This window comes from Aythya ferina (genome assembly GCF_964211825.1).
Source record: "Aythya ferina genome assembly, chromosome: 1".
NCBI classification, from domain to species: domain Eukaryota; kingdom Metazoa; phylum Chordata; class Aves; order Anseriformes; family Anatidae; genus Aythya; species Aythya ferina.
Genome location: NC_140296.1, coordinates 21,614,723 through 21,627,325, shown reverse-complemented (window position 1 = coordinate 21,627,325; position 12,603 = coordinate 21,614,723). Strand labels below are relative to the sequence as shown.

The 12,603-nt window shown below is 38.0% G+C and overlaps 1 protein-coding gene across 2 annotated transcripts in view; it reads left to right on the top strand.

Moving 5' to 3' along the window:
- The window catches only part of USP12 (ubiquitin specific peptidase 12), a 38,018-nt gene extending 26,524 nt beyond the window's left edge, over nt 1-11,494 (top strand). For both annotated transcript variants that reach the window (XM_084539323.1, XM_084539322.1), the window contains 3 exons: nt 2,779-2,976; nt 4,977-5,055; nt 7,031-11,494. In XM_084539323.1, coding sequence (XP_084395449.1) covers nt 2,779-2,976; nt 4,977-5,055; nt 7,031-7,132 — 379 coding nt within the window. In that variant the 3' untranslated portion in view covers nt 7,133-11,494. The remainder of the gene's footprint in view (nt 1-2,778; nt 2,977-4,976; nt 5,056-7,030) is intronic.
- Nucleotides 11,495-12,603: the final 1,109 nt, after the last annotated feature.

Genomic DNA, 12,603 nt, shown 5'->3' with positions numbered 1-12,603 from the left:
TTCTGGTTATTTGGTTTACCGTAGATTGAACACGTGGCTTTTGGCATATCTCATCTGCCAAGTTTGCTTTTACACATTGCATAAGCTTACTAATTGATGTGTATGAGAGGGTTGTGAAGCAAGGTCTGTCCTGTTGTTTTCTGTTGCCTTAGCTTTTTTTCTGTGTGGGAGGCAACGTGATCCCTGACCAATAATAAGATGTGTTGACATAAGCCTGTACTGTAGGCACTGATATATTGGCAAAACACAGCTTTTATTGTTTATACTTTACTCTTCATGTGGCCCTTAAGGTCAGTTTCACTGCAGTCATAATTTTCTTCCTTCTCTATATCATAAAGTTTATCCATGTTAGTGTCTGTTCAACTAGAAAAAGTGAATTTTTGGCCAGTGAAAGAGCTCCTATTGTCAAACACAACTGCATTTTAAAAAAGAGGACTTCCATTTTGAAAAAACTGGAGCAGAAATTATATCCATATCTCAGTAATATAACAAAAAGTAACTGTCCAGAAAAATAGTTGCTCCTGTCATCTTGCACCCCTTCAGCATTTTATTTCCTAGTTCCCTTGCAGGACAAAGAGAAAACTTGAGTCTAGCAGTTTTTTTCAGTTACTATCAAGTCTAAGTTTAATGAGAAAAGAAAAGGAAGGTGTGTTTTCAAGGTTTTTGTCCCCAGTCCCTTATCTTTTAGAAGAGGATTATGTTGTACAAACATACTTACTGACATTCTGAAAATACAGTCTTGAACACATCTGAAGCCTTCATTGAGCTGTATTGCTGAGACTTTTGAGCTACCTTTCAGGGCTAAAGTCTGACAAATTCTGCACAGTGCTAATCTAAGGTAATAAGCTGTGCCAAAAAGCACTGCACTCTAACTTGGTAGCTGTTTTTGTGGCAATTTTATTTTATTTTGTGGGCAAATTGATCACTCAGAGGGTGGAAGTTTCTGTTTGTTGCCAGGCCAGCTATGTTTGGCTGATGAGGATTTGTAAGCACTGACATGAGATCTCAATACCTCAAACTAGGGAAGGGGGGCGGTGAGTCTTCAGTAAAACTAGGTTATCACTTTCTGGCTTTGACTTCAATAAAATGAAGCTGCAACATGTACACAAAATCATTGCGCTTAGAGCATAGCATTATCTTATTTTGGCAGCATCGGGTAGGCTGAATAACAGTGTGCTGTTTGTATCCCTTGGCAATGTTAAATGAACAGCTTGATAGGAACGCTTGTGGAGTGACAGAAATGTGACAAAGTGGTATTGCCTATTTTAAAATTCTTATTTAACTTGGCCAATTTATTGGGAAGTTCAACTGGCACAGGATCTCTGAAACAACATTGTTGTGATACCTCCAATGTATACCAAGTGAGGTATAGGATTTGCATTTGGGAACTCAGAAAAGCTCGAGGGAGGTATGTCTTAAAAATGAATTCTGTCCTACGTGGCCTTGTGGTGGTTTGATACTGGGAAGTAGCTAAGCGCCACCACAGCAGGCTCTGGTTCCCCCTCTTCAAAAGGACAGGGAGAGAAAATACAATGGAGAGTTTTGTGGGTTGAGTAAGAAGAGGGAGATCACTCACCGATTACTGTAACAGGCAAACTAGTAAGGGAGATTAATATTGTTTATTGCCTATCACTGGTAGACTAGAGCAGTGGGAACTAAAAGTGAACTAAAGACACCTTCCCACCATCCACCCTCTGCTAACTCTTCCCCCCAAGTGGTGCAGGGGAACAGGGAATGGGGGCTGCGGTCAGTCCAAGATGCTTCCTCTCCTCTCCCTCAGGGTCCCTCTCTGCCCCTGCTCCCCATGGGGTCTCTCCCATGGATGCCGTCCTTCCCGAACTGAGCCTGCAGGGGCTGCCCACAGGCTGCAGCTCTTCAGGAACTGCTCCCACACGGCTCCATCCCACAGGGTCCATCCCCCAGGAGCAAACTGCTCCAGCACGGGTGGGCGGCAGCTCCCCCCAGCCCCCCTGCTCCTGCGTGGGCTCCTCTCCACGGGCTGCAGCTCCGGCCCAGGGCCTGCTCCTGCGGGGGCTCTCCATGGGCCGCAGCCTCCTCCAGGCCACATCCACCTGCTCCCCCGGGGGCTCCTCCACCCATGGGGGGGCTGCAGCGTGGAGATCTGCTCCATGTGGGAGCCATGGGCTGCAGGGGGACAGCCTGCTCCACCAGGGGCCTCTCCACGGGCCGCAGGGGAACTGCTGCTGCCTGCCTGGAGCACCTCCTGCCCTCCTGCTGCACTCACCTGGGGGCTGCAGGGCTGCTGCTCACTTCTCTCTTTCCCAGCTGCTGTAGCACAACAGATTTTCCCTGTCTTAAATCCGCTCTCCCAGAGGCACAGCCAACATTGCTTATTGGTTTGGTTGTGGCCAGCGGTGGGCTCCTTTTGGAGTTGGCTGGAGGTGGCTTCTATATAATGTGGGGCAGCTCCTGGGCTCCTCAAAAAGGCCACCTCTGCAGCTCTCCCACTACCAAAACCTCACTTCATAAACCTAATACAGGCCTTTATGTCTAAACTATTGTATGGGTTGTTCACGGGTCTTCATTTAGCTACTATTTTAAATAAATTTACAATTCTCTCAATTGTTAAAATCCACCTTTACTTTAGCAACAAGGGGGAAGTTCTGTATTATTAAGATGGCTGATGATCTTAGTATCTTTTTAATGCATGTTAATTTTTTTAAAGACCTCAGTAGATACGTTTTCTGTTAGTCAATATCAGCTGAAGGATTTGGCTCAATATTGGAAATACTGCATTTTTATGTTTGTGTTTTTCAGGATGAAAGTAAAAAAGCTTCCTATGATTCTAGCTCTCCATTTGAAGAGATTTAAATACATGGATCAGCTGCATCGATACACAAAACTCTCTTATAGAGTAGTTTTTCCTTTAGAGCTTCGTTTATTTAACACCTCAGGAGATGCCACCAATCCTGACAGAATGTATGACCTTGTTGCTGTGGTAGTTCATTGTGGAAGGTAATAACAATATATTTTATGTAAGCGATTTTTGTGTAAGCTTAACTGAGTTTACAAAAACAAAACACCCAATACCACGTCATTAATAGCATTTAAAGATCTCTTAAAAGTTTATTAGCAAGGGAAGCATTGTAAAGAGATGCTACCAATCCTGGTAATATATGGCTTTGTTGCCATGACAGCTCATTGTGGAAAGTAGAAGCAGTATATTTCATAGGTTTATTTGTATGAGCCTATCTATGTCAAAAGAAAAAAAAAAACAAAACACCCCATGTCATATAAGCAATAACTTCTAAGGATCATAGGATCATTTTAAAAAACAGAGAGGGGAAAGAATTTTAGAACAGATACTGCTTTATGAAGTGTTTTGTGTGTTTCTTACAGACTTTATCAGCATTTTCTGAAATATATGGTATGAGTTTTGTTGATTACTTTATTTCCTTGCTTTCAGAATGTGACTGTTAGACTTGTATTTGAATCATAGAATCATTAAGGTTGGAAAAGCCCTCCAAGATCATCTGGTCCAATCATACCCCTACCATCAATGACACCCACTAAACCATGTCCCTAAGCACCATATCCAACCTTTTGTAAAACACCCCCAGATATAAGAAAATTTGATCTTGCTGTTTTCCATAAATGTTCTTACGGTTTCAAGTCTTTAAATTAGGGCTGCTGTACAAACTACTTATTGACTAAATAAAAGCGCCAAAGTGGAAAAAGATGATTTAACATCTGGAATCAGAATAATTTATACTGTGAGGTCAACTACTTTAAGCAGGGCTAACTTTGACATTTGATTAGGTTGCTCAGGGCTGTACTCAGTTCAGTTTTATGACTAGGAATGGGGATTTTTACTGCCTCTTTGGGCAATTTGTTTCAGTCTATCAACATTCTCACTGTACTTTCTTTCCCCTTTATGTCACATCAGAATTTCCCTTTTCATGCTTTGTGACCATTGCCTCTCTTACCCCACCTGGTGCTGTAGTTCTCTGACAAATGCAGTAGCCTGCTGCTGGCCTTGCTCCAGTTTATCAGTCTCTCTGTTGCATTGACCAAGCAGTGTCTGGAATTCAATGTCCAATTTTGGGATCCAGAGTGCAGAGTAGCAGGGAGTTATCACTCTAGCAGTACAGCCCTACATATGCTCAGTCTTGGAAACATACCCATTCTCACAGCCATGTCAGGTTAGTTGTGTTTTGCTTTGGGTTGTGTAATTTGGTATGCAAACATGTCCCTCATAGATGGCAGCCTTCCCTCCCTGATACAAACACACAAATTGTATGAGTGTCATTAGCAGGTTCAGGCAGTTCCAGAACTACTTTAAGTAGTTGTCCACTTTCAGTTTTAAGGTTCAGCTAGTTTGGAAAATGTATCATTTTCTTACTTGAAATCTGATTAATTAGTAAGACACTTTTACAGTTTTTTTTCCTGTCGTGGTTGTGGAGAAATTTCTCGTCTGCCACAAACAGAAGAGCTGTGCATTAGAGCTGTTTTAGTTTAAATGGGAGGCTTTCCTTGCTTCTTCAAACTTCTAAACTGCCAGTTTCATTCAGTTTTTGTTTACAGTCAAGCAAATGAAGAGATTCCTGATTGAGCCTGTAGATGAACAGTAGCTCTACGTGTTCTTCTTTATGAAGATCAGAACTGGTGTGGGATCTATCCTGTCCTTATGAAGCATCAGAATAATTTCTTGATTTCACTTCTCTGTCTCTCTTTTATTTCCCTTCATTTATATTTTCATGCCTGTGCTGCTTATTTCTCAGGTTATGTATAATCCTTTTTTTAGCACAATATTTAATACAGATAAGTGAGACATTGTTATGAAATTAATTTAAGTGGCAGAGGAAAAAAAACATGCAAGCAGAAATTGTGTTGGTACCCATCTCAATTACTGTTAAATACTGCTTTTCTACAAGAAAAAAAAAAACATTTTAATGAAATATGTTTATACATACATGTGTTATAGTTTGTGTTCTTTTTTTAATTTTATTTTACAGTGGCCCTAACAGAGGACATTATATTGCAATAGTGAAAAGTCATGATTTTTGGTTGCTTTTTGATGATGATATTGTTGAGGTAAGCTTTGTGTGTACTCTGGACTTTATTCTCATACCAACCTGAGCACTTGCAGCCCTTGTTGTGTGCATGATTATTTAAAGTAAAAAGACTGATACGCTAATGAGAAGAGTTATTCAATCCCAATCTAAATGATCAATAACTGTGAGGGCAGAGCTGCACCTTGCAATTTGACTGTACAGTAAGCTTAATTGCATTTTGTTTTGTATATTTCTGAAAAGAAGCTTCTTTGTCTATGGCCATTGTCTTTCACCTTTGTTTAGTAAGCTGATCCTGTGGCCAGAGTATATGGCAAATAAAGGTGCAGATAAATTGGTTTTATTGCAGTTCTTCTCTGAGAGTAAATAATTTCTTGGAGGAATGTATTTGTGCATATTTTCTAAGAGGTTATAAATTATTGGAATGGATCAGTCTGGTCATCTGTTTTGTACAATGTCCTGGATTGTTTCAGAAAAAGCTGCAACAAGCATCAAAGTAGACAAACGTTGAGTTCCTGAGTTTCAGCGTAAAATCTAGAAGTTAGTCCCTGAAACAGGAGTCTTTTGCTTCTGGTATTCTTGCTAGTATTAGCCATGCTTCCAGGAATTTGTGGTATTCAAACAAACAAACAAAAAAATCCCTTCACCAGTTTTTGCTTTGTCAACTGTTTCATCAGTTATTTTTTATTCTTCATTGAGAAAAAGAGCAGAAACTGCTCATGTCTGTATTTTGTACTGTTTTAGGTTTTTTGCGTGTTCTGTCATCTTCCTTTTTTTTTATGCCTACGCATGAACAGAAGTATGATTGTGCTGTCCGTGTCCTTTATTATATTTAATTAAGCCGGTACAATGAATAGTTTACATTTTTTGTTACATTATAAAAGTACTGTATAATTAAAAAGAAAAATGAGTGAGACAGGTATTGGACTTACTGTGTTAATTGGCAGGGCAAGTCAAGGGTATTAAGGAGTCTTATCTCCAAGCCATGTTATGGATCGTTTTTCACACAGGAAATGACAGACATGGAAATACGCAGGGTTGCTGGGAAAGTAGAAGGATTGCCTCTGTGTCTTATCAAGATACACTGTAAATTGAAATGTCTCAATAGGGTCAGAAGTTCAATTTCCTCCAAGGAAAAGAGAGGCCACTGTGGTAGATCTTGTATGATTTCACAAATATCAGGGACAATCTCTCCAATTCCAAACCAGTAACACCTGGCCCATGGTTAGTCAAGTTGGAATGACTTGCTCCTTCCTGAGAGAGGTTTCATTTCAAATAATAGGAAAGAGATTAAATAATGTCTGCCTAAGTGAAGGAAAGTTCATCTTTCCACCTTTTTGTTGTTTGTAGCATAATTATCCTTGGTTTAAAATACAGCAAGAGAGCTTGCTTTTAATTTCAATTTCTTTTGTATAAAAAGCGATGACAAGAAAACCAGACTATACTCATTTCAAAAATGTCTGGTTTTGGCAGACACTTTAAGTCTTTCCCCAAAAATCTTGGCTATAGGAGACTTTCCAGGCTGGCAGGATGACAGCAAACTTTGTATGAAAAACTAAGAAAAAGTCAGCCTTCATTCTTTGCCTTCTCACTGTTCTCATCTGCAGTTGACTGGCTTACACTGCTTAGAGTGAGAAGTGATGTCTTGTACATATGTTCTTCATTGTGAATTCAAAGTCTTAGTGGGATATTGTTATCCTTAAAGCTTTTCTGTGTGAAATTTGCACAAACAATGCACCTTGGGTTACACTCATAGGTTCACTTAATCCTTAAAATTGCACACACATACATACATAAACATATGTGTACTCTACCATCTGTGCAGTTGATGACAGACTGAAAACATAGCAACTTTAAGAATTATTGGGATTTGATTATTTTAATATGTGAAAGTTATTTTTGTTTGAGAACGTATTTTAGAGCGAGAGTGGTACGTAATGTGATATATATGTTATGCAAGGTAATCTCACGTTAAAATTTTGTATTTTCACATGCAGAAAATTGATGCACAAGCTATTGAAGAATTCTACGGGTTGACATCAGACATCTCAAAGAACTCTGAGTCTGGTTACATCCTCTTCTATCAGTCTCGGGATTGAGGGGGAACTGTAGCGAAGAGAGATTGTTATGCCTCGCATCTCTATCTTGGAATGGAGCAAGCACTGAAGAAAAGCAGGAAGCTCCGGGGGCGGTAGCACAGTTTGCACACAACTAAGAGTTTGGGATTTTTAAAACCTTCATATCATTACCATTTTATTTGCTCAGGTATCACGCTGACTACACGTCTTCACTGCATCCCGTAAGCAAAAAAGAGATACCAACCGCTCTTGCAGGAGCTTTCCATTAGGTAATGCTGTTTCTGTGGTCCTAATTCAAAGCCCGTTAAGCTCACTGGAGAACCTTACATGGACTTCAGTGGAATTTGAGTCAGGTTCTAACTGCACTGCCAGGTTGGTGCAATAGGAGCATTAGAAATCTGTATTTTATACAGACTTCACATATAAAAAGTAAAGGACTCTTTGTGAACTTAGTTTCCTGTGCATAAGTTTGAAAGAATGAGGCTGGGAGGGTTAACATGTAAGCAAGAAGATATATCTGGGCCCAATTGCCTTCTTGATGGTAGTAGTTTAACTGAAGATATAAACTGGTGTCAGGGAGGCAAGTATGTTTTGCTTCTCTGAAGAAGCTTACGTTATTTATAATGTATGATCGGGAACAATCAGTCAAGATTATGGCTTTTAATCTCCGTATGGGGAAAGGTTTGGTTTGTAATAGTTTATTTTTATTTATAAATTATTGTAACTTAGGATCTTGTGTACTGACTGTCCTTTATTCTAACAAGTATTGAGAATTTTATATATTAATTTGAATTAAAACTATGTTAAAATGTTAAAGAAGAGCCAATATAAATTCTAAAAACAGTGTCTACAATGTCTTAAAAAGATTAGTAACATAGGAGAGAGATTTTCTTCTGGAAGAACTGGTATCTAAGTGAGGTACTTGATTTAATTAAACTAGAATATCATCTTTCCATTAATGGATGAAAAAAGTGAACAAATATTACACAGAAGACTTTTAAGAATGCATATCAAAAGAAAACGATGGTGCAGCGGTGGTATACCAGTCTTTATAGTTCTTTAATCATTTATTAATATCTTGTACTCTAAGCAAATTAGAATGATTTGGATCAAAGTAAGCTGTTTTCAGAATATCATTCCCTTTCTTAAAAACAGATCGACTTATGTTACCAATAACATGGGTGACTGTCTCAAAAACCACTCAAGGTCTCAAGTATATTTTTTTCTAAGTAATTAAGAGAAATAAGCTTAAAATTCAGTGAGACTGAAGATACTGCATTCCTTTAAAAGTAGAATGAAAAGTAGGGTTTTTCACTGAAACCAGCTGTTTTACCCTGCTTTAGGTTTACAAAACAGCATTAAGAACTAACTCTTGACAAAACACCTGATCTGTAATAAATGTGAACTACTGTGATTTGACTGACATTCTTCCATTTAACAGTACTTTGTCTGACAGTAGCTGAATGTAATTTCTGGAAAGTCAGGGGATATATGTTCCAGATGATGGCAATCAGGTCTTGGATGTCCTTGTCACCCCTCTTCAGCTAGTGATTTTTACATTATTGTAGTTTTCTAAGGTTATTTTATTGATACTGTTACAACTTTTGAAAAGAATGTCTCCTGTCTGCTGCTATAACTGACTATTTACTTACCTGTATCTTTTAGCTCAGGAAATGACTTCACCTATCCGCTCAGTTGAACAAATCTTTAACAGGGTCACTAAATAAATTGGTCTATTTAGCAATTGTCATGCTGTAACAAATTGCTTTTGTAAAATGCAAAGTTTCTAAAGCCCTGGTTTGGCTAGAATTCTTTTGTATAAAATTATGTATCATGATTAAACTACCAGCACTGTAAAGTAAAGCTCAAATATTGTGGGAGATGCAGAAATAGGATTGGATTTTTCTTAAGGGATTCAAGTAATTTTAACACCTTTTTTCAGCTTTCAGTGGGAAAAGGGTTGAGGAGTGAGCCAGTTGGTTAATGGTGCATGTTAGAAGGATGAAGTCCTTTGCATACTAAAGGTACAGTATTGTAAAAGAACTGTCATGTTACTTTTTGCTAATGGACAATTTTTTGTTATTTTTCTTTCTTTTTTCTTTTCTTAGTGTAGTCAAAATCTGAGACTAGTTGCTAAATACTTTATACCCTAACAAAATTCAAAACATTTTCATTTTATTCACTGGTTTTACTCCTGCCACATATTTTTATAAGGCGCTGACTTTCATTTTATATAGGGTTTTTGAGATAGTATTCCAAATTATATATTTCATTTTACTTTTAGTGCAGCTGAAATAATCGGAAGTTCTCAATTAAACTATTATCAGAAACTGCAACTTCATAAAAAAAAAAAAAAGAAAAGAGGCAGGGAAGTGCAAAATATGACTGATTGGTATGTGAAGCATTATAGGATTATTTCTTGGCTGTAGTACAGAGGGGAGTATGGGAAAGTCGTCAGTTGTTGTAAATGGTGGAAATGATTTGCTGTGTACCTATGTAAATGTTAATTGGGACTGCAGTCCCCTATTTTGTATATTGGAGCAAAAAACTTCTATTAAATAAAGTATGTTCTCTAAAGGTAAGTACTGCATCCTTTGCAGAGCCCCGATGGTCAGTCTGCTGTCTTTTGTGCTTTTCAGTGTTTTCAAACCTAAAAAGTATCTGGAGCTTCCTGTATTAAGTTAACTGCCCTTAGCCATGGAGGGAGAAGCATGTTTAAATATGGTGCATTTTATATCTCTGTCTGTTGTTACAAATAATGGTTTGGTGGCAGTAATGTTTTTGGTGGTGCACTTACTTCTCTAAAACTAGTTTTTAAGTCGGTTGTTGATCTCTGAGGCAGAGAAGAGGGAAAGTTTTGAAATACCATTTTTTCTTGACTTCCATTTCCTCTGAAAATCTTTATGTTACTACAAAATGTGCATTCAAGTTACCTAATTGATTTCTTCGGTTGCCACTTTGTGGGAGGGGAAACAGAAAGAAAAATAGGAGTGCTTACAGTATTAGCATAAGAGAGAGACTGACCAAAGAACTGGAGTCCACCATCAGCAGAAAAAGGTGCATTACTTTAGTAAAAATCTCTTTTTGTTATCTATGTGTGATTTGGTATCAGGTTAATTTTCACTTGGAGTATACGCCGCTGTTTGCAATGAATGTATGTACTTTTTACAAACAAATCATAAAGATCATACCCTGCCGTATTTGTAGTTGTGACAACCATACCACATCCATGGTCTTTCAGTGTACAGAAATTGTGACTTTAAGGTGTTCAGGTTCATGTATGGATGACTAAAATGAACTCTGTTGGGAGAAGTTACTCATAAATCAGGTTTAGGTGACGTTCAGATGCTAGCCCATAGAGATGTGATGCCGTTTCAGATCTACTGCCATACCCTGAGATATCTGCGTAGGACTGGCAGATCTAACACAAGACCTGCAAAAGATCTGCATCCTTCTGGAGCAGCAGCTTAAGGCTGGACAGGACATCCCGGCTTGTTTCCCATGTCTTTGTCTCAGCATTTTCACAAGCACTGTTGCATATGCCCTCCTTGGTGCATATAAAGATGAAAGTTTCTATCACTTCGTTACTTTTCTGAGGCCTCTGGTTACTTTTTTAATTCCCTTATTAAAATGAAAAGAATTTTATGTTCTATTTGGTCCAGTCTTTCAGCTGTGGGTTTAAGATGATCAGTTATTATTAAGATTGCCCTTTAAAAAGAAATGTTGTTATGTGAAATGTTCAATCTTCATTTAACAGAACTTCCTTAGCTTTATTTCTTATCTTTTCGCACAGAAATTTCCTATTGCCTGTACAAGAGAAATCTTACTATGGGTTAAATCTGTGGGTTGCAGCATTACATTGCAAATGTTTATGTGACTTTTTTTCCAGAAGTTTAAATAATCCAGATGTGGTTTGTTTGCTCTCATAGAGTGGCTTTATAGTCTGAGTTGTTCACTCCCTCCCCCATGTTTGTCTGGGTTGATCTCAAGATTGTATGTCTTTGAAATTCAGTCTTTGTCTTCCCTCTTGATAATATAATGTGCACATTTTATGGTTTCTGTCCTGTAAGGCTTCAAAAATCCTCTAACCTCTCACAGTGTAATGTGAGATGTATAATACATTTGTCTCTTTACATGCAAGCCTCCAAGTACTCAATTATTGCCAAAATTAATATTCTACATCATCTGTATTCAAGGGCTGTTCATTTTGCAGCAGCATTGCTGATCAGTTGTTATAACTGAACTATGCAGGTCAACTACCATGCAAACAAACACTGGCTTCATCTTTTTACTATGGAGATCTCTGAAATCTGTTGTTTCCCGTTTTAATGATGGAGTCTGGTGAGGCAGAAATAAACTTTGTTTGGCTTATGTTCAAAAACATCTGCAAAATTGTCTGCCTTTTTTCTTTTTTTTCTTTTAGTGAGTTAATTTTCAGGCTAACACTCAGAAATCTGTTATTATGGTCATTGAGTTCCTTTTGGGGGAGCTTGTATAAGTGTGTTTCGGATACGTAAGAAGGATTGTTTGCAGACATCATCAGCTTTGAAATGAACTAAAGGATATCTCCCAGTTTCTTCCCAAAAGTTCAAATGATTATATTCTTCCTTTCCCTCTAACAGCTTGTGATTGCTGCCTTCACAAGAGATTTTAAGGGTTCAGAAAAGGGCAGAGGTACTGCCTCCCTAGCTCTTTGTATAGAGCTTGTGCTGGCAGCATTAGGGAGCTTTAATTACAGAAGGATCATCAGTCATGCCCTTGATCTGCATTCCACAGGTTATGCAATTCAGGAGAGAGTATGCGGAGTGGAGATCTTACAGAGAAAATGGAGAAGTAACTTTGCAATTATTCCCTACAATACTAGATGGAAAAGCAACATTTCCTAAAAGGTAAAATATTAAATTTAATGAAGATCTCAGGTGCTGAGGGTGTATCCAAAACATCCAGCCATACTCTCGGCTTCTGTTGCTTTAATTAGTCATGCCTATATGTGTGTGCTTTGTTAAAATTTGTTAAATCTAAATTCAAAATTTTCTACTTGTACACATATTTGTGAGGTCGATATGACTACATTACTTAGTGCTCTTCCAGAAACAGTTTATGTGTATGTTTCAGCTGAATGGAGTATAATCTTGCAGCGGTCTGATCCGGAAAGCATTTTCAGCTTTTCGCTAGGAGTATTTTTCATTTTTGTATTTCCTGTTACTGTTTTTAAGGTAGAAAAAAAAAATAAAAATCTCAAGATCTCTAAATACTTTACTAGCATGCTATATTATTCAGTGATGCAATATCCACGAATGCCTAAAAGTCTCGCTGCTGTCAAGCGTTGACTCTTAAGAGTCTGAATGTCATCACGTCATAAAGCAATCATGTATCAGCTGCTTCAAGTGTAATTATTAAGTTATTTCAACTCTCACTAAATGTTGCTTTACTGTAAAGGCTGTTTTAATCGTCTTGTTACGAGTTGTGCTAATGACATTCAACTCAAGTTA